General features: G+C 43.6%; 1 protein-coding gene across 1 annotated transcript in view; it reads left to right on the top strand.

The window, feature by feature from the left end:
• HEG1 (heart development protein with EGF like domains 1) overlaps positions 1–20,361 on the top strand; it is a 43,702-nt gene extending 23,341 nt beyond the window's left edge. The window contains exons 11-16 of the mRNA XM_029910571.1: positions 1,629–1,763; positions 13,621–13,663; positions 13,788–13,825; positions 15,083–15,170; positions 17,853–18,027; positions 19,640–20,361. Coding sequence (XP_029766431.1) covers positions 1,629–1,763; positions 13,621–13,663; positions 13,788–13,825; positions 15,083–15,170; positions 17,853–18,027; positions 19,640–19,789 — 629 coding nt within the window. The 3' untranslated portion in view covers positions 19,790–20,361. The remainder of the gene's footprint in view (positions 1–1,628; positions 1,764–13,620; positions 13,664–13,787; positions 13,826–15,082; positions 15,171–17,852; positions 18,028–19,639) is intronic.
• The last annotated feature ends 1,004 nt before the right edge of the window (positions 20,362–21,365 follow it).

The following is a 21,365-nucleotide window of genomic DNA, read 5'->3' as shown; positions in this document are numbered from 1 at the left end:
ACACTGCAGTTAGACAGCCATGGCTGACCCGTGCCAGCTGACTCGGGCTCGCCAAGCTCGGGCTAAGGGGCTGTTTAATTGTGGTGTAGTTGTTCGGGCTCGGTTCTGCAGCCCAAGCTCTGGGACCCTCCAATCTCGCAGGGTCCTAGAGCCCAGGCTTCAGCCTGAGCCCCAACGTCTACACCGCAACTAACCAGCCCCTTAGCCTGAGCCCCAGGAGCCCAAGTCATCTGGCCCGGGCCAGCCACGGGTTTTTAACTGCAGTGTAGACATACCCATAGACTCAAGATTAGAGCTAGGATTAGAATTCATGAGTTTCTAGCTCCTGGTTCTATGCTAAGAGCAGTGGGCCATACCCCTCTCTTTCTCGATTCTCCTAGTTTGGTTTGTTTGTACCAGAAGTGTGGGGAAACTACATTTTGGCTGAAATTATAACAGTGTTTGTGGAGTATGCTGCTGTGGTTCTCCTTACTATAGAATACATCTTTACATGTCAGAGGTCTGTCTGTCTGCTAGAAGGCAAAGATGTGAGGGCATTTACGCTGGAAGAGCTTTACAGAGTGAAGGATACTCTGTTTCTCTCTAACAGGGATTTAATATTTGTGTCCCTTAATCTGAAAGAAATCATCTAGACCGGAAGCACAAGTTGTGTATGGCAAAAAGAACAGCACGTACAAGTTCTTTTTTTAACTGAAGATTTCATACACATTTAGACTGAATATCATGTACAACTTTGTAATGGAGAGAACTGTGAGACTGCTGAATTCTGTCAAGGGATTACTAGGTTGGACAAAGCATTCAAGAATATATTGCAAGGAACAATGCTGTGTTGGTTGGTAGGATATAGACCTGATGATTCAGTAGGTCTTTTCCATCTCTAATATCTGTTCAAATATTAGAGGGGTAGCCATGTTAGTCTGGATCTGTAAAAAGCAACAAAGAGTCCTGTGGCACTTTATAGACTAACAGACGTATTGGAGCATAAGCTTTCGTGGGTGAATACCCACTTCGTCAGATGCATGTCAGACGCATGCGTCTGATGAAGTGGGTATTCACCCACGAAAGCTTATGCTCCAATACGTCTGTTAGTCTATAAGGTGCAACAGGACTCTTTGTTGCTTGTTCAAATATTGACCCTCATAATAAATAATGTATGTATGTATGTAATGCAGAAATGGGCAAAAATCTCATCCAGGTTGTAAGCCCTCCAAAGCCAGGGAGTGTTCAGATGCAGGATTTCAATTCATGCCTATTATATTATTATTTATTATTTGCATTGTGGTAGTGGCTAGGGATCACAATCGTAGACGAGAGCCCCATTGTGCTAGGTACGGTACAGTCACATAACAAAAAGGATATAGATATATATCTCCCAGCGCAGGGACAGCTGTAGAATTCAGATCCATGTTCTGGTTACAACCCTTCCCTACATGTTTGGACCAATCTCTGTTGTGGGGACTGCCATATTCGGTCCTGTGGCTTTATCTCAAAAGGGAGAAAATATTAATAAAGAAATAGGGGGAAACATTACCCACCTCAGTGTAATACAGAGGGAAAGCTGATGATCAATGTGCATAGCAGTGTATTTACAAGGACATGTGCTGATACTGGTGATGTCTTTATGGTAGTTGGCGGTTTGTGTAAACAGAAGGACCCTGAATGCGACAGAGAAACTTCGGAATGCACCGACAAGGATGGCATTGCAGTCTGTCAGTGCAAGAGTGGATACTTTAAATACAAGAAGATAGATCATTCCTGCAGAGGTATTGTTCTTTTCACAGCCAGGCTTGCTTTGGTTTTTGCTTAATATTTTGTTTCCAGTTGAAATGATTTTCACACATGTGTTCTTTGTATTTCTTTGCATGCTAAGCAGCTCAGTATTATGAATAAATATTAACAGTTTAGATTTCCTCCATTTGGATATGGTGCTTTACAGTAGAAATTGAAGATATTCTCTCTCACTACAGTAATCATAATATTATCACTTTCGGGAGCCTGCTGTGCAAGTCAGAAAGATCCAGTGAAAAGAGACAAGGGGTTGGAATGCCAGAGGCAACAGTTCAGTGGCATAGTGCACAGATGACATAGCACACTTTTTTGTGTTGCTCTTTTGTCTGAACTCCAGGGGAAGTAAAGATAATTGTTTTAAATTCACAAGCTGTATTTATGTATCCTTAATATTTTGAAATGACCAAGTAGCTGAGAAGGAGTGTGAATTTATTTGATAATAATAGACATTTAAATACAAGAGCCAGTATCTCTTAACTACTGCCTTAGCAGACACAGAGCTATTTCACTACATTTTAAATAAATTAAGGTCAATTTTGCTCCTGTAGTGATCAAAATAAATGTATATAGGTTCAATGGAGCCCATTGCCTGCTTAGACTAGTCACTCCTGTGGTGTGTCGTAAGAAGTCCAGCTTCCTGATCATTAATACACTTATGACTTTGATGGTTATTGTGTACTTTTTGTTTCTGGCCGTGACTGCAACATGCTAGATATTGTATAAATGTGTGGGAAGAGTGTCCCTGCTCCAAAGAGCTCACAATCTACAAAAGATGACACCCTCTTCCCCTCTGTATCCTATGAAGCAGCCAGTTGCTGATTAGTCATGTTTTGACAATATCACAATTTGTAAGAGACCACACGGGCATTGGATTGGGACCTAGGAGTCCTGGCTTCCAACCCTGGCTCAGCTATACCGTGTGATCTTGGGTAGGACACTTCACCTGATTGTGCCTCTGTTTCCCCACCCAATCTTTATTTGTGAGCTCTTTGGGACAAGGTGTATCTCTTTCTATATTTATGTACAGCGCCTTGCACAGTGAGGCCCCAATCTCAGTTGGGATCTGTACATGCTATTGTAAAACAAATGAATCCTTTGTGAGTGTATACATGTGGGGGGACGAGGGGAGTGCATGTGTGTAGGGCGGTATTTTTGTTAAGGTATGTTGACTATCCCCAATTAGTCCTTAACCTTGCCATCCTTAGTTGGCTAGGTTCTTGTCGACAGCACAATAAAAGAACCTTGTCAAATAGCACTAAACAATTCTAGTCAGGTCTGCAGTAGCTTTGAAGTTAGCTTAAAATCATCTAATCTGCCTTCGCTAAAAAATATGTGATAACGTTTCCCGGCTTTGCCCTCATACATGTAATGGGATCACCAGCAGCACTGGCATCTAACAGCAACAAAGAGGAGGAGACAGGATGCATGAAACCCACATAAAATAACATCTAGTTTTTATTTCAATAGGCTCCAGTCAGAGAAAGTAGCGTTCCTTTTTTTCCCTCTAAGAATGGAGGAAGGTGCGTGTCAAATGAGGAAGAGATTGCTGCAGTGTAACTTGCAGGGGGTGGGGCTGAGAAGAAGGATGGTCCAGTGGTTAAGGTGCTAGCCTGGGCCTTGGGAGATCCAGCTTTAGTTTCTTGCTCTGGCACAGACTTCCTGTATGACCTTGGGCAAGTCACGTCATCTCTCTGTGCCTCAGCTTCCCACCTGTAAAATGGGGGTAATAGTATTTATCCATCCCCGGGGGAATGCTGTGAGAAGAATAAAGATTGTGAGATGCTCAAATGCTATGGTAATAGGGGCTTTGTAAGTATCTCAGATGGGATGGGATTATTCTGTTCTCATTCCAGCTATAAAATAAATAGGATACTTTATTGGTCAAGGGGCTTGCAGCAGAGCAATAAAAGACACCCCATCACCTCTGTTGTGATAAAACGAGCAGGACAATCAGGACATTTTAGAGAGGATGACGCCTCCATGAGCTTGCAAATGGCATAGGTGAAAATTACTCTGCAGCAGATGGTCTTTTACACACCTCTGTGCTGAGGGGAATTTTACCTCCATGTTGTCAAGAGCTGGGGACAGAGTGGGAAGCCGTCTTCTTTAGTGACCCGCAATATGTGGGAGTGGGGCAAGACCTTCAAAAGAGCTCATGGCTAGACTTTTCAAGTGCTCGGCATTTGCAGTTGGGGCCCGATTTTTGACAGAGCTGTGCTCCCATATAGCCCCCGTTGTGTGATCCAGATTTTCAAAAGGACTCAGCACCCAGCAGCTCCCAATTTGACATTTACAGAGATTTTTTTTCAAAAGCGTTCCAGGCCAAACGTGCTGAGCTCGTTTGAAAAACTGCCCTGTATACAGGTGCCTAAAAAGGGACTGAGGTGTCTGGAAAAACTGGCCCTGATTGTGAGTGTGGAAAATGTAGCCCATAGCATGTTAAATGTTCGCAAGTGGTAATTCTAAGTATAGTGTTTCTTCCTGTGGGAAATGCCTATTGTACTAGGCTACCCGGAATCCTTTACAGGAAGTTGGGTGTGATTTGGAGAGGACAAAAGGCATGGTGAATGGTCAGCAGCACACCTCCAGGTGTGTCTCTTTCCTGACTAAAAGCTAAAGCCCACTTGTGGGAAATCTGCCACTTGGAGCACACTGGTAATTCTGGCTCCACAAATATCTAATATGAATGAGGTTTAAGGGAGGAGTTCTCAAAGGAGCCGGAAGGAGCTTGAAAATCTCAGCCTAAATACCATTCATCATGCGTTCCATTCATCTCCAGGTAGCTGCCGTTCCCATCCTTTCCAGGACATGGCCCCAAGCCTGCAGGGTTGATGAAGAAAAGGCCACCACAGGCTCGCCGTGTCGGCTTCTGCGGGGTGCATTTTTCTCAATAAAACCAAGCGCCCTTGTGTGAGCAGAGAGAGGCTCTCATCACTTCCTCCCATCCAAAAGGTTCCAAGAGACCCCTCAGGCATTCACTGGGTGAGGGAGGTCAAGCTGGACAAAAAGAAATCCTGAGTGAAAAGTCGAAAGAGGATTGGAGTTGAACGTTCTGCCTGGCTGCAGGCCTCTCTAGTCCTTAATGTCCCTCACCCCGCCCCCTTCCATCTCCCAGTTTAGATTCATAGGCATAGTTTGACTTCTATATTTGGGGGGCAGCTCCAATCAGGCTAATGGGGACGTGCCTGGGGTCCAATTCCGCCCCTTGCGGGGGCAACGCACCCCCTGCCTTCCCCCAACTACACCGATGTTTAGATTTCGGATTAGCCGGTAATAGTTAAAAGCTTGGAGAGTGGGAGTGGCACAGTGAGCTCTCTTCGAAGCAGAGTCAAAGGAACTGGGGAGAGGTGTGGGAGGGAAGCCAGCAGCATGACAGGAGGGGGAGAGCGGGTGGGGTAGTGAAAGGGAAATAGGAGCAAAGAGTTCTGCAGCTCTGCATTACATCTAAAGAACCCTCAGATGCACAGAAATGGCGCATCCAGGACCTGCCCCTGCCCTCCATGCGATAGCTTTCCTGTCTGTGAGACTGGAAAATTTTGTTGGCAGTAAGTGGTGGGTGCATTGACTGCACAGCTGTGCAGCTGCATCCCTGTGGGTGAGGGATGGGGGTCAGGTTGGGCCACAAAATCCGCCAGTCCTTCCCCACTCCCCAAGCAGCCGAAGAGGGCTAGGGCTGTGGAGACGACACTAATCGTTAGGCTGCAGTCACCTTTGTGGAGCGCAGCCTGGGAGATAGGATTGCTCCCAACGCAGGGTTCTGTAATGCCCAATCTAGTTACTCAGGCTGGGGGAAGATTTCCCCAAGTCCCTCTCGGGGATCTTGTAACATGAACAAACCACTCAATCTCTGCTCTTTTGCTGACACCTCACTATTATGTACAGGTCGGGTGTATATAATTTTGTATTTACTTGCATGTTGTCCTGGTTTCTGGTTGACTGAGACACTTATCACTTGTCTTTCAACTTGTGGACTCTTCCTTGTAGGGTGACCAGATGTCCCGATTTTATAGGGACTGTCCTGATATTTGGGGCTTTTTCTTATATAGCGCCTATTACCCGCCACCCCCATCCTGATTTTTGACACTTGCTATCTGGTCACCCTACTTCCTTGATTTTATAAAAATCAAAAGAGAAAGTTCATAATAAATCTAATACAATTAATATGATGGACAGACTTAATTATGAATGATGATTGGCAACTAAATATCCAAAAAAAACTACAATCGTGAGATATTGAAAAAAATTGGTTAAAAAAAAAAGCCAGACGGGTTTAAAAGGGAAATGAAAGCAGCAATAAAAAATAATATAAATAACAAATGGAAAAAAGGGAAAGTTGATAGCAGTGAAAATATTTGGTTAGGGAAGGAAAAGGATACAAGGAGAAATCTATGGCCAGAAGAGTTAAGTACAATAGTAAGGAGTTTTTTAAGTATTTCAGGAACTGAAGAAGTCCTAATAATGGTATTGGCCCATTATTAGATAGAAATGGTAGAACTGTTGAGCAGAAAAGGCAGAAGTGTTCAGTAAATATTTCTATTCTTGGAAAAATCAGATAATGTATTCATATCATATGATGAAATACTTTTCATTCCAACAATAAATAAGAAAGATGTTAAATAGCAGCTACTAACATCAGACAGTTTTAAATCAGCATGTCCAGAAAACTTGCACTCAAGAGTTTTAAAAGAGTTGACTGAGGAGCTCACTAGACCATTAATGTTAATTTTTAATAAGTCTTAGAACATTGGAAAAGTTCCAAATGACTGGAAAAGAGCTAATGTTGTGCCAATATTTTAACAGGGTAAATAGGATGATCTGGGCAATTATAGGCCAGTCAGCCTGACATAATTCCTGGGCAAAACAATAGAATGGCTGATATGGGACTCAATTAATAAAGACTTGAAGGAGGGTAATATAATTAATGCCAGTCAACATGGGTTGAGGGAAGAAAGATCCTATCAAAGTAACCTGTTTGGTTTTTTTAATGAGATTACAAGTTTGGTTGATATAGGTAACAAAGTTGATATTATATACTTAGACTTCTGTAAGGCATTTGACTTGGTACCACACAGCATTTTGATTAAGAAACTAGAACAAAACAAAATCACCAGTGGCACATATTAAATGTATTAAAAACTGGCTAACTGATAGGTAACATGTTGCAAATGGGGAATGAACTGGGGGGTTTCTAGTGGGTTCCCTCAGGGATCAATTCTTGGCCCTCCGCTATTTATCATTTTTATCAATGACCTGAAATAAAATTTAAAATAATCACTGATAAAGTTTGCAGCTGACCCAACATTGAGGATGGACAGGTCACTCATACAGAGTGATTTGGACCACATAGTAATCTGGGAGCAAGCAATACAGCCAAATGTAATGCCATACATCTAGGAACAAAGAGTGTAGGCTGTACTTACAGGATGGGGGACTGGGAAGCAGTGCTTCTGAAAAAGACTTGGGGATTCTGGTGGATAACGAGCTGAATATAAACTCGCGGTGCAACATTGGCTAAGAAAGCTAACGAGATCTTTGGATATATAAACAGGACTGTCGAGTAGGGAGGTTATATTGCCTCTGCATTTGGCAGTTGTGCAATTCTTCTGGAATACTGTGTCCATTTCTGGTGTCCACAGTTCAAGAAGGATGTTGAAACATTGGAGAGTGTTCTGAGAAAAACCATGAGAATGATTAAGAATTGGAAAACCTATCTTACAGTGGTAGACTCAAGGAGCTCAATCCATGTAGCTTATCAAAGAGAAGGTTAAGGGGTTATTTGAACATAGTCCATAAGTATCTACATGGGGAACAGAAATATTACAATAAAGGGATCTTCCTTCTACAGGACAAAGTATAACAAGATCCAATGGCTGGAAGTTGCGGCAGACAAATTTAGACTAAAGTTACCTTTAATAAGTAACAAAATTTTGAACAGTTGGGAGAATGGATTTTCCATCACTGGAAATTTTAAAATCAAGATTGGAGCTTTTCTGAAAAGATATGCTCTAGTAAAACCACAGCTATTGGATTTGAAATAGAAATTAATTCAGGGACATCCTATAGCCTATGCTATGCAGGAGATGATCACAGTGGTCTCTTCTGGCCTTAAAATTGATGAGTCTATCAATTACTATTGGTGTTATGAGATCCCCCTGCTACAGAATTCTCCTCGTCTACTGTGATGATGTTGCCAACACTTCTTAATTGTGTACAGATTAATGTCACACAATTTCTTTTCTTTTCCTTGCCAAATATCTGAACACAGAGATACAGTTTTATGGCTAGAGATATATTCATCCAGTTGTACAAGAACTTTAAAGGCATTTCATGTGTTGCAAACTGCACACTACAGTCATAGAGCTAGGAGACAAAGATCTTGTCAGTTGTATTGCTGTGGGTTAACACCTTCACTGGTCAGCTGTGTTTATCACACGTAGGCTCTTCTTGAAGTATAGCTTTGGGGTCTTATTGCAATCCCATATGCTTTATATTCTGCTTTAAGGTGGAAGTACGAATTACAAAGTGTTGGCCCAGAGGCTTAACATCTGCACAAGAGGCCAAGGTTGTGTGGTTAGGTCGATCACATCACAGTGGGCTGGTGCAGTTTAAGAACATAAGAAAATGATGCATTTGGACTCTGAAAAGTAATTGGGCTAGAGGATGGTGGCTAACTGCGCATCTTGTCAAATCATCGTCACTAGTTTTGGCCTGAGAGAGAGACATGCAGTTTGACCTCCTAACTGAAGAAAGAGTTCCATGCTACTGAATTGGAATGAAAACAGAAAAAACAAAAAGTAGAAACAATTTTTTTCAAAAACAATCTGTTTTGGATGACTTGAAATGCTCTGTTTTGATTAAATCAAAACGTTGTTCCGATTCTAACATCTAAAAATATATACACCTCTACCTCGATATAACACTGTCCCCGGGAGCTAAAAAATCTTACCGCGTTATAGGTGAAACCGCGTTATATTGAACTTGCTTTGATCCGCCAGAGTGCGCAGCCCCGCCCCCCCGGAGCACTGCTTTACTGCGTTATATCCGAATTCGTGTTATATCGTGTTGCGTTATATCAAGGTAGAGGTTTATACATTTCAAAACTGTCATTTCAAAATGAAAAATCAGAATGCTTCGTTTCCAATATTTTACAAACAAAATGTCATTGAAATGGACATATTCCCACAGAAAGTTTTGATTCTGATGAAATTCCATTTTCCGATGGAAACATGTTCCATAAAAAAAATTGAACCAGCTCTAATTGTTATCTGAGGCTCCAATCCAGCAAGGCACTTAAGCACTTGAGTGGTCCCATTGAAGGCAGTTGGCGGGTTTCACAGTGTGGCTCACCCCCATAAATGAACTAAGTTCAGCTCCCTTGTACCAGGACAGGTGCTCCCTTTTGGCCAGTTAAGAGGGCAGGACAGCACCTGAGGGCTAAAGGATCAGGGAGAGACAGGAGGAGGTCTCTGGGGAAATCAACAGAGAGCTGGCTGCAGGCCTTCCGTGGAAAGGAGGAGGAATTGTCAGGAAGCCGGCGGAAGAGCCAAGGCCAGTGCCAGCAGGCTGAAAAGAGCTGAGGTCTAGGAAGCCAACGGAGGGGCTAGCCAACCATCCTTCCTGAGCCAGAAAGTCATGGCTGGAGAGGGCTGAAGGCTCAGAGCAACAGAGGGAGATGTCTGCTGGCTCTCAGAGTTGGAGAGCTGAAGCCAGAGGGCCAGAAGGCTGGGAGTGAGGTGTCATGAGGGACGCTGGAGCCGTACAGGAGGGCTAGGCATGTTGAGGAATGGTGGTGCTGTACTGGAGATCTGGGGCATGGCAAAATAACCCTGGGGCTCTATTGGATGTTTTCTCTGGACTCGGGTTGTGGGACTTGTTTCGTTATGGTTTAGATGCATGGGACTTTTTAAATAAATGAACCCCACAAGGGCCATTCGTACTCAGAAAGACTGCTTGGGGAGTCTGAAGGAGGGAAACGGAGGCAGGTGTGCTTGTCATGCCTCTGCCTGCCACCAGAGGGTGCTCCAGACAGGCACTACCCTATGACAGGGGGCTACTCTTGTGCATAAAGTTAAGCATGGGCCAAAATTGATAGCAATTGCACAGTGTGATCTGATAGATGAGTTCCTATTATTATTTATTCTTGTAGCACCTATGAGCCTCATTCATGGACCAGGGCCCCATTGTACTCGGCTCTCTTGATGGGAGGCCTTTAAAGGACCAGGAATGCCAGAAATAATGCCCAGCTTCTTGTTAATAAGAGTTTGTGCTTCTATTCTGCTCTACATGGCAGTGAATATTGACCTCTTCTTTGTCGTATGTTGCATTCCCCACCTCACACTAAGAGCAGTGGCTCCTGCATTCCTTTACCTCCAACACTGTCTCGGATTATGTATTAACAGGTCCAAATGCTTGACATTAAGGCTTTGTTGTGGTTGCAGCTCGTGTGCGTGTGTTTGGAAAAGAGCTGAGATGCTGCCTGTCTTTTCTTTTCAAGCTCTGAAGATTTCAAGGGTGTATCTACACTGCAACATAAGCCCATCCTTGATCCTGGGCTCCAAGCTAATCCCCCTTGCGTCTACACTGCAATTGCAGGGCTCAGAAGCAGGGTCCCAGGACCTTGCAGGACTGGAGGATCCAAGCTCAAGTTAAGCCAGGACCCAGGATCCGAGCCTTATTGCTTTGCAGTGTAGACCCCCCCCCCAGAGAGGGTCCAGGGAGTCAACCGAATGTGAGAACATAAGAATGGCCATACTGGGTCAGACCAAAGGTCCACCTAGCCGAGTATCCTGTCTTCCAATAGTGGCCAATGCCAGGTGCTTCAGAGAAAATGAACAGAACAGGTAATCATCAAGTGATCCAGCCCCTGTTGCCCATTCCCAGCTTCCGGCAAACAGAGGCTAGGGACACCATCCCTGTCCATCTTGGCTAATAGCCATCAATGGACCTATCCTCCCGGAATTATCTAGTTCTTTTTTTAACCCTATTAGAGTCTTGGCCTTCACAGCATCCTTAGGCAAAGAGTTCCAGAGGTTGTCTGTGCGTTGTGTGAAGAAATACTTCCTTTTGTTTGTTTTAAACCTGCCGCCTATTAATTTCATTAGGTGACCCCTAGTTCTTGTGTTATGAGGAGTAAACAACACTTCCTTATTTACTTTCTCCACACCAGTCATGATTTTATAGACCTCTATCATATCCACCCTTAGTCCTCTCTTTTCTAAGCTGAAAAGTCCCAGTTTTATTAATCTCTCCTCATATGGAAGCTATTCTATACCCATAATCATTTTTGTTGCCCTTTTCTGTACCCTTTCCAATTCCAATGTATCTTTTTTGAGATGGGGTGACCACCTCTGCACACAGTATTCAAGTTGTGGGTGTGCCATGGATTTATATAGAGACAATATGACATTTTCTGTCTTATTATCTATCCCTTTCCTAATGATTCCCAACATTCTTTCGACTGCTGCTGCACATGAAGTGGATGTTTTCAGAGAACTAGCCACAATGATTCCAAGATCTCTTTCTTGAGTGGTAACAACTAATTTAGATAATTTTTTATGTATAGTTGGGATTATGTTTTCCAATGTGCATTACTTTGCATTTATCAACATTGAATTTCATCTGGGATTTTGTTGCCTAGTCCTGCACACCACATTTCAGGAAAGATTTGGAGAAAGTCCAGAGAAGAGCAACAAAAATGATTAAAGGTCTAGAAAACATGACCTATGAGGAAAGATTTTAAAAATTGGGTTTATTTAATCTGGGGAAGGGAAGACTGAGAAGGGGACATGATAATGGTTTTCAAGTACATAAAAGGTTGTTACAAGGAGGAGGGTGAAAAATGGTTCTCCTTAACCTCTGAGGATAGGACAAGAAGCAATGGGTTTAAATTGCAGCAAGGGAGGTTTAGATTGGACATTAGGAAAAACTTCCTGTCAGGGTGGTTAAGCACTGGAACAAATTGCCTACAGAGTTTGTGGAATCTCTGTTATTGGAGGATTTTAAGATCAGATTAGACAAACACCTGTCATGAATGGTCTAGTTATTACTTGGGTTTGGTCTCCACCACAAACCTATATTGGTATAACTACGTAGCTCGGGGGTGTGAAAAAATCCACAGCCCTGAGTGATATAGTTATACCAACCTAGCCCCCCGTGTAGACAGCGCTATGTCAGCAGAAGAGTTTTCTCCCACCGACATTGCTACCGCTTCTCAGGGAGGTGGATTGACTAAGCCAACAGACTTAGAGTACACCTCTACCCTGATATAACGCGACCCGATATAACCCGAATTGGGATATAATGCGGTAAAGCAGTGCTCCGGGGGCGGGGGGGCTGCGCGCTCCGACAGATCAAAGCAAGTTCGATATAACGCGGTAAGATTTTTTGGCTTCCAAGGACAGCGTTACATTGGGATAGAGGTGTATTTTCATTAAAGCGCTACAGCTGCATCGGTACAGCTGTGCCAATGAAGCATTTTAAGTGTAGACATGGCCCAGGTCCTGCATTGAGTGGAAGGGCTGGCTTGGATGAGCTATTGAGGTTCCTTCCAGTTCTACACTTCTATGATTCTATGCCTAGAGCTTCTATCTACAGCAATACAAATAATAAATACACACCTGTGACGGGTTGGATCACAAAAACCCCCTTGGGAGCTGCCACCTGATGTGCAAAAGACTACCTCTGCTCCTGTTTTCCCTGCCAGCTCAGGACTTCAGCACCCTGTCTTGCTGAGCCAGACACTCCCGTCTGCTGCAACACAGACCCAGGGTCTGAATCACTTGTCCCAAAGCTGCAAGTTTACCTGAAAACAGCTCACAGAAGTGTGCTTGTCTTTAGCACTCAGATGCCCAACTCCCAATGGGGTCTAAACCCAAATAAATCCGTTTTACCCTGCATAAAGCTTATGCAGGGCAAACCCAGAAATTGTTCGCCCTCTATAACACTGATAGAGAGATATGCACAGTTGTTTGCTCCCCCAGGTATTAATACATACTCTGAGTAAATTACTAAATAAAAAGTGATTTTATTAAATACAGAAAATAGGATTTAAGTGGTTCCAAGTAGTAACAGACAGAACAAAGTAAGTCACAAGCAAAATAAAATAAAATGCGCAAATCTATGTCTAATCAAACTAAATACAGATAATCTCACCCTCAGAGATGCTTCAGTAAGTTTTTCTCAGACTGGACACCTTCCAGGTCTGGGCACAATTCTTTCCCCTGGTACAGCTCTTGTTCCAGCTCAGGTGATAGCTAGGGGATTCTTCATGATGGCTCCTCTCTCCCCTTTGTTCTCTTCCACCCCTTTATATATCTTTTGCATAAGGCGGGAACCCTTTGTCCCTCTGGGTTTCCACCCCCCCTCACTGGAAAAGCACCAGGTTAAAGATGGATTCCAGTTCAGGTGACATGATCACATGTCACTGCAAGACTTCATTGCCCACTTGCCAGCACACACATATACAGGAAGACTCACAGGTAAACACAGCCATCTGCGGATAATGGTCCTTGTTAATGGGAGTCATCAAGATTCCAAACCATCATTAATGGCCCACACTTTACATAATTACAATAGGCCCTCAGAGTTACATTTTATATTTCAGTTTTAGATACAAGAGTGGTACATTTATACAAATCAGATGATCATACTCAGTAGATTATAAGCTTTGTAATGATACCTTACAAGAGACCTTTTGCATGAAGCATATCCCAGTTACGTTATATTCACTTATTATCATGTTTTTATAAAACCATATAGACTGCACAACGTCACAACACCTACTTACAGTTCACCACTGAGGGATGCTCATCACCTTTCTCTTTCATTTTCTAGCTTGCGAAGATGGATATAGGCTTGAAAATGAGACCTGTGTGAGGTATAGTAATCTCTGTTTCTTAACCTAACCCCCTTTTCCCCACCCACTCCCAAAATTTCTATGGTAACATGTTGTCACAACTAAGGCTCTCATGTTTAAAACTCATAGTTCTTTCCTGTTACAGGTGCCCATTCGGCTTGGGGGGATTGAACTGTAGAAACCGTAAGTATGGAACTTCTTGTCCTTTCACATTATTCTTTGTTAGGATCATGAGGGCACAAATGGCTCTTCTATTTCTGATATGTTTTCAGCCTGAACTGCAAGCAGAGTGCTTTGTTCTTCTAATTAGCGGGGCAGAATTTTCCTTGGATCACCATTACCAGTCAGCACTAATTAGAAATTCTTATCCTTTTTTATAAAATGGAGCTCTTACCCAGTGCTAGAAAGTTGGAGTAGTAAGTTTTATTGCTGAACCAGCTGTGGTCGTTTGCTCAACATTAAAGCTGGTCAGAAAATTCCAACATTTTGGGTGGAAAAAATTTGGGCCAAAAAGTTGAAATTTCAAATTTTTTCTCAGAACAGAAATTCAAAAATCATTTGATTTGAAAGCATCGTATAGTTTCATTTAATAATATCAAAACGGTAATAATCTAATCTAATCTAAATGTCTAAACAAAATGAAACAAACAAGAAAGTCGTAACAAATCATTTCAAAATTTTACCATAGGACATTTTGTTGAGGTCTTCTTGTTCCTGCAAAAAGTTTCAATTCTGATCAAACTGAATTTTCCGATGGAAGAGTGTTCCATCCATTTTTTCGACCAGCTCTCCTCAACATTATTACACAAATGACTTCCTGGAGGCCTCCTCTGCACACGTATAGACTCACAGACTTTAAGGTCAGAAGGGACCATTGTGATCATCTGGTTTGACCTTCTGCACATTGCAGGCCACAGAACCTTACCCACCCACTCCTGTAACAGACCCATAACCTCTGGCTGAGTTACTGAAGTCATCAAATCATGGCTTAAAGACTTCAAGTTATAGAGAATTCACCATTTACACTAGTTTAAACCTGCAGGGGACCCGTGCCCCATGCTGCAGAGGAAGGTGAAAAAGTACAGTCTGTCATGAGTTGATCACTGCTGCTTAAAGATGATCTGAAGTGAATTGGCAGACTTTTCGTTGCACACCTCTCGTATGTTCATAAGTACAAACTGTCCCAAAGAGGGGACCTGTTTTTGCATATCTCACAGTTCCCATTTTTCTACCCGGTCCTCCAAAACTCCCCAACTCCAGGTAAATCTACTTGACATAATTTAATGTCCTATTCGATAATTATTGAACAAGAGAAGATAATTCCTAATCCTTTTGCCTGATGGATAGATATGTAGCTATATACCTGTATACTCACTTAAATATTTATAAGCCTGTTATCGTTTCTAAGTCAGTGAGGTCGCCTGTGTCTCTTGTGTTTAGCGTATCAGCTAATCACCGTGGTGATTGCAGCTGCAGGAGGGGGACTTCTGCTTATCCTGGGGATAGCACTGATCATCACTTGCTGCCGGTAGGTATCATAAACCAGATGCCAAATCCTGTGTTAGTGATGTTAATGGATTATACAGGACTTAGTGCCTCACATCTAGACCTGAAAGACCAAACATGCAGAGAACAAAACCTAGTGTAAACAATAGATTTAGTGGAGATACCAAGGGATATATTGTACTTACACTTCAGGGAAAATCTTTTTCCCCCCAGGAGCCAGCCCAAGTAACTCAACTGAGTGCTGGGAATCGTGTTCATTGGGATGGGGAGATAAAGGAAACCTGCCTGCTCCGAGCCATGGAGCAGAAAAGGAGCTGCCTTGCAAAGGCAACTCCAGCTGAGATGAAAGAAACAATTTATGCAATAGGAAAGACTAGAGGATATAGGGTAGTGGGTAATGCTCTGGTCCCCCTCCCCCCCGCAAGCCCCAGCCCAGCCCAGCCCAGCCCCACTGCTCAGACACCCTGTTCATGGCCATGTAGGAAGGCTCTGCAGAGCTAGATTCCATATCACCCATGAAGTGCAGGCCTCTACACGTTCTTACAAGTGCTGCCTCTCTTTGGTACCACAAAATTACTCTGGCCAGGAGGCCTTCTGTACCTATGGACTGGGAGCAACACTTAATTTGTGCCCCGCCACCTCTAGGCTTGGCAGTCCATAACCCCGCCACCTCTGGGCTTGGCAATTCATAGCCCTGGCACCTCTGGGCTTGGCAGTTCATAGCCCTGGCACCTCTGGGCTTGCCGTGTCAGTTATGAAAGTAAAAAAATTGCTTGAGGCCTGGCACCTAAAGGCTTGACCCCCAGCACCTCTTTCATTGCAAATTAAGCACCAAATGAGAGGCAGGATTTACCCCATAGTTAAACAGAATTATACTCAGTATATTTAATATAGCACTTTACAGTATTAATTAACCTATACCACACTTTTGTGAAGTAGACAAGTATTATGATACCAGTTCTGTAGATGGGTAACATGATTGTGTCAGGGTTGCCTAGCAAGTCAGTGGTATAGCAAAGAACAGAACCAAGGAGTCCTGACTCCTAGTCTTCATATCTAGGTACAAGATCACCTCCCTTCCTTAAGTAGACTATCCACTCAATAGCATATATGCGCATCATTGGGATATCACTCTCTTTGGGGACACAGTTTTGGATCTAAATCTCCTCCAAAGGAGAGTCTCATAAGATACAGTAGATAGGTGGGTTGTTTGGGGGGGGGGGGGGGGAAGGTTTGAGATTCTGGGTGTTCAGACAGTTGCCTAGGGCATTGATCCAAGCAGTTTCAATATACATGCAAAATATGTCTATTCAAATGTACAGAAACTTGACAAGCTTGACCTTTCCCTGACTTTCGACACTTCCATGACTCTTCTATGAACTAAAATACATAAATTCACTGATTTTAAGGCCAAACAGAACTATTATGATCATCTAATCCGGGGGGGGGCAAACTTTTTGGCCCGAGGGCCACATTGGGGTTGTGCAACTGTATGGAGGGCCGGGTAGGGAAGGCTGTGCCTCCCCAAACAGCCTGGCCCCTGCTCCCTATCCGCCCCTCCCATCTCCCATCCCCTGACTGCCCCCCTCAGAATCCCCAACCCATCCAACCTCCCCTGCTCCTTGTCCCCTGACCACCTCCTCCCAGGACCCCCGCCCCCTATCCAACCCGCCTGCTCCCTGTCCGCCCCTACCCCTATCCACACCCCTGCCCCCTGACAGCCCCCCCCGGGACTCCCACCCCCTATACAACCGCCCTCTGCTCCTCGTCCCCTAACTGCCCCCCGGGATCCCACCCCCTGCTCCTTGTCCCCTGACTGCCCTCCCAACCCCTATCCACATCCAGGCCCCCTGACAGGCCCCCCAGGACTCCCACTCCCAACCCTCCCTGTTGCCCATACCCAGACCGCCCCCCTAGAACCTCCGCCCCATCCAACTGCCCCCTCCTTCCTGACTGCCCCCCAGAACCCTCCGCTCCCTTACCCAACCCCCCCGCTCCCCGCCCCCTTACCTGCAGCAGGAGCTCACAGCCGCAACACCCGGCCAGAGCCAGCTGCGCTCCCCACCCTGCCCAGCGGGAGCGGCAGGCCAGAGTGCAGCCTGCGTGGCGGCGTGGCTGCAGGGGAGGGGAGATAGCAGGGGAGAGGCCAGGGACTAGGTGGGCTGGGCAGGACGGTCCCACGGGCCGGCTGTGGCCCGCGGGCCGTAGTTTGCCCATGTCTGATCTAATCTGACCTCCTGTGTAAAACAGGTTATAGACTCTCACCCAGTGATTCCTGCATCAAGCCCATAACTTCTGTTTGAGCTAAAGCGCATCTCTTTTAGAAAGACAGGCAGTCCTTATGTAAAGACTTGAAGTGATGGAGAATCCACCACGTCACTAGGTAAGTTGTTCCAGGGGTTAATTACCCTCACTGTTAAGTCATTCCAACCTTAGTCGCAAGGTTTAGGCTTGTCTGCACTGGAGATTCCAGCCAAGCGGGCACCAGTGCAAACCCTGACTATGAACAAGAAAAGAACAGTTTTTACACTAGTGCAGCTTACCCCAGGGATAAGCTGCATTGGCAAAAACTGGAGTTTTCTTCACCTACAGTCCGGGTTCACACCACTGCCCGCAGTCAGGGCAAATCTCCTTAAATCACGTCACCGTAACAAGACAGCAAGGTCAATTTTCCCTTTTCTTTTTTTTTTTTTTTTTTTAACAGGAAGAACAAAAATGACATAAGTAAACTCATCTTCAAGAGTGGGGATTTCCAAATGTCGCCATATGCCGAGTACCCCAAGAATCCTCGAGCACAGGAGTGGGGCAGAGAGACCATAGAAATGCAAGAAAACGGAAGCACGAAAAACCTGCTACAGATGACGGATGTCTATTATTCGGTATCTATTCCTGGGTTCCACCTGTACTTTCTCTTTTGTCTGATGGTCCAGAGATAGTGTATCCTTTGCTACGTGAGATGTGGACACATGGCATGTAAGACGAAAGCAAATACCTGAGATTTGAGAGTCTTGCGGGCACAGTTTCTGAGCCTGCAAACCATTACTCATGTGAGTAAATCTAATGCAGTCAATGTAGTTACTCATGTGAGTAAATGCTGAAGGATCAGGCCCATATTTTGCAATGATGTTGTCCAGCAATATAAGAGGACCGTGAGCATTACTTTGTTTTGATTTGCATTTTATTTGCAAGGTAAATTTAAGTTTTTCCAGAGCACGTTTATTGGGATATACCGTAGCAATGGAATTGACCCTTGTCCCTGCTCTCAGATAGCAAAAGAGCCTTGGAAACGGAGGGGTTTCCTAAACTTTTCTGAAGACCTTTATTATAGCCAATAAACAGGAATGTGAGTTTTTGCAGGTGGTTGGTACAGAACCACCACTGTACAGCAATGACGAGTCTCCCAACAGGAGCCAACAGCGGTTTAGTGCTACTCAAGGGCACTACTCACTGTGAGTAAGGATTCCACAGTCTAGGCGTTATGAAGCAAAGATCCTGTTGGCATCCAGATGTCCCCGCTAATTTACCATGGTTACTCAGCAGAGTTGTTTCTAAATGGAATTTTTTTTCAGAGGCTTCCATGTGGCATTAGCTTCTCTTTGAAAGTGGAGCTGCTAACATCTTTCTGGGCTCCCTAAGAAGGGTATTCCCGCAGCACACTGTGCTGATGTATTAGCGTTCTTCATGTGCGTAGCACCTCCCTTTGTGCTCACAGTGACTGAGGAAGTGTTTGCTAAACCCTGGTAGTTTCCAGATCCTCTCCCCTCTTAATTACCAGGTGCAAAGGCTAACAGCTGTTCGGGCCTTTATCTCTTTGTCGATTGAGAGTTAGCCAAACAGTTGCACTTGCACACACGTGGTGGTAAAGATAAATGTTCACAATGTATTAATGAGCCTCGCAGAGTCCTCCTATTCCACTGCTCTGAGAGTGCACATCATGGAATCAGAGATGAAGTCTAGGCATGTCCCTGTTGCTTGAGATATTTAAAATTAGACTGAACAAAAAAATAAAAGCCCTAGAAAATAGCTAGGAACAATCCTGTAATAGCAGGTGGGATGGATCTGAGAGCTCATCTCAAACCACGACATTTCCTTGTAGCCACTGAAATAACTGTATTAAATCATTGCTTAAAGTTATGGTCCCGATCCTCAGCTGGTGTAAATCAACATTTCATTCCCTCTGAAGCACCTGGCATTGGCCACTGTTGGAAGACAGGATACTGGGCTAGATGGACCTTTGGTCTCACCCAGTATGGCCATTCTTATGTAACATAGCTCCATTGACTTCACTGAAGCTACGCTAATTTACATCAGCTAAATAAATGCCTGAAATGAAAGGGAACTCAGACAAGAACAATAAAAACAAACAAATTCAAGTGTGTTTCTATTTCAGCATGTGAGTCTGGAGAAAGAAAAGATTTTAAGGCTACATTTGAAATAGGACTCAGGCCTCAGAATAAGAGCCTTTTCTTTTCTTTTATTTTTATACTATAGCCGACTGGTCTAAGAAACGCTGAACTGGAAAGAAATGGACTTTATCCTCCCTACACTGGTTTACCTGGATCCAGACATTCATGCATCTACCCTGGACAATATAACCTATCCTTTATTAGTGATGAAACCAGAAGAAGAGACTATTTTTAACATAATTGTGTGGGAGTGGAAGATCAACATAGATATGTGTCCTTGTTTACCAGGTACACTCTGTCACATGACAGTTCAGCTGATACCAGTCTTAATCTTTACATACAGGAAGGACTTTGAACTCAAAAGAACACAGAGCACTGCTGCCTTGAAAACCCATTTGTAGTTGTTGAGTAGCGAAGATGGAGGGGAAGAATGAGCCAATATGCAGATCTGTAAAAGACCCAGGTGGAAGTTTATGGAAGTTAACTTGTGCACTCCATTTTTATCTTCGCCATTGACGTCACGTAACATGAATTTGTTAATAGATCAGTACAGACAGTAATTGTTGCCTGCACTCTAAAATGAATACCACTAGGGAGTGTTTTGTTTACAGATATTGTAAAATTACAGATACTGGTCTGACTACTATGTGTTTCCTCTTGGCCAACTTGTATGCAAAGATGCACTGTGTGCTCTTTTTGGGTAGGAAGTGTATGTTCATTTCAGACCCTTCTCTGCCTTTCCATGTTATGATCTGCTTCCTATGCAACAAGGGAGCTGGATTGCCCACTAAATATTATTTTTCTTTATTGGTATGTGTCATTCTGTCAAATGTCTCAGTGCTTAACTAAGCACTGCATCTGGCAATGATGGCTGAATTCATAGGTTGACATTTTCAAAGGCGTATGGGGGATTTAGCCACGCCTCCTTAATTTTAATAGGAAAAGGTATAACTGATCCCTTGCACTGCTTTGAAAATCTCCTTTGTGTTTGGAAATGTCTGAATGTGACAGTGTATTGCCCACTGAGCTGCAATGTTGTTCAAAACTTGTGTTATTATATTGTGGTAAGTCACCATAGCAACCTCCAGCAGGAATTTAAATGCTTTTTAAAAGCAGCAAGATCAGATAAAGTATTCATTAATGGAGCAATAAATTACAAGATAAAATTGTTGAGGTAGATCGCATTGCTTTGCAGAAAATGTGTGTAGCCATAATGAACTTCAGGGAGAAAGTGGGCAAGAACAGAAGTATTATAGCCCTGGTTGGACTAATGTACCATGAATTTTAGACTTTGCATTGGATCCAGCCAGCCACAGCTCCCATGATTTCAATGGGCACTGCAGAGCTACTCAGCACATCAGAAAATCAGGCCTATTGTGGCCAGATGCATTTGACTGTGGGAGAAGCACAAGGCTTTGGATCACAAAAAAACTGTTAAGGACTTCCAGCTGTCTTCTCTGTGTCAGTCCTATTAGCTGGCAGTTTGCACTGGATTCACAGTTAGTCACTGCAAATGGAGCTGGTCAGGAATTTGTGACATTTTGACCCCCAAAAATTCAACGTTTTTTGCAAAAAAGCATTTTTTACAAGCTTATTGTGTAGTCTGTGGTTTTAGCAAATTTGAATGATCAACAACAAATTTGCATGAAAAACTATAAAATATTTGTTGTGAAGGTCTTTCTGCATTTTTCAATAGGGTCTAACTTCACAGTTGTTTCATTCTTGAAGAACTCTTTAACTTATTTCACCAATCCTATTTGGTGATACTATGTAGCTTCCCTGAACACATTATTTTTGAAGATATCACATTT

This window comes from Terrapene carolina, unplaced genomic scaffold, assembly GCF_002925995.2.
Source record: "Terrapene carolina triunguis isolate 2854851 unplaced genomic scaffold, T_m_triunguis-2.0 Scaffold62, whole genome shotgun sequence".
In the NCBI taxonomy this organism is placed as follows: Eukaryota; Metazoa; Chordata; order Testudines; family Emydidae; genus Terrapene; species Terrapene triunguis.
This window is presented reverse-complemented; position numbering and strand designations above follow the sequence as displayed.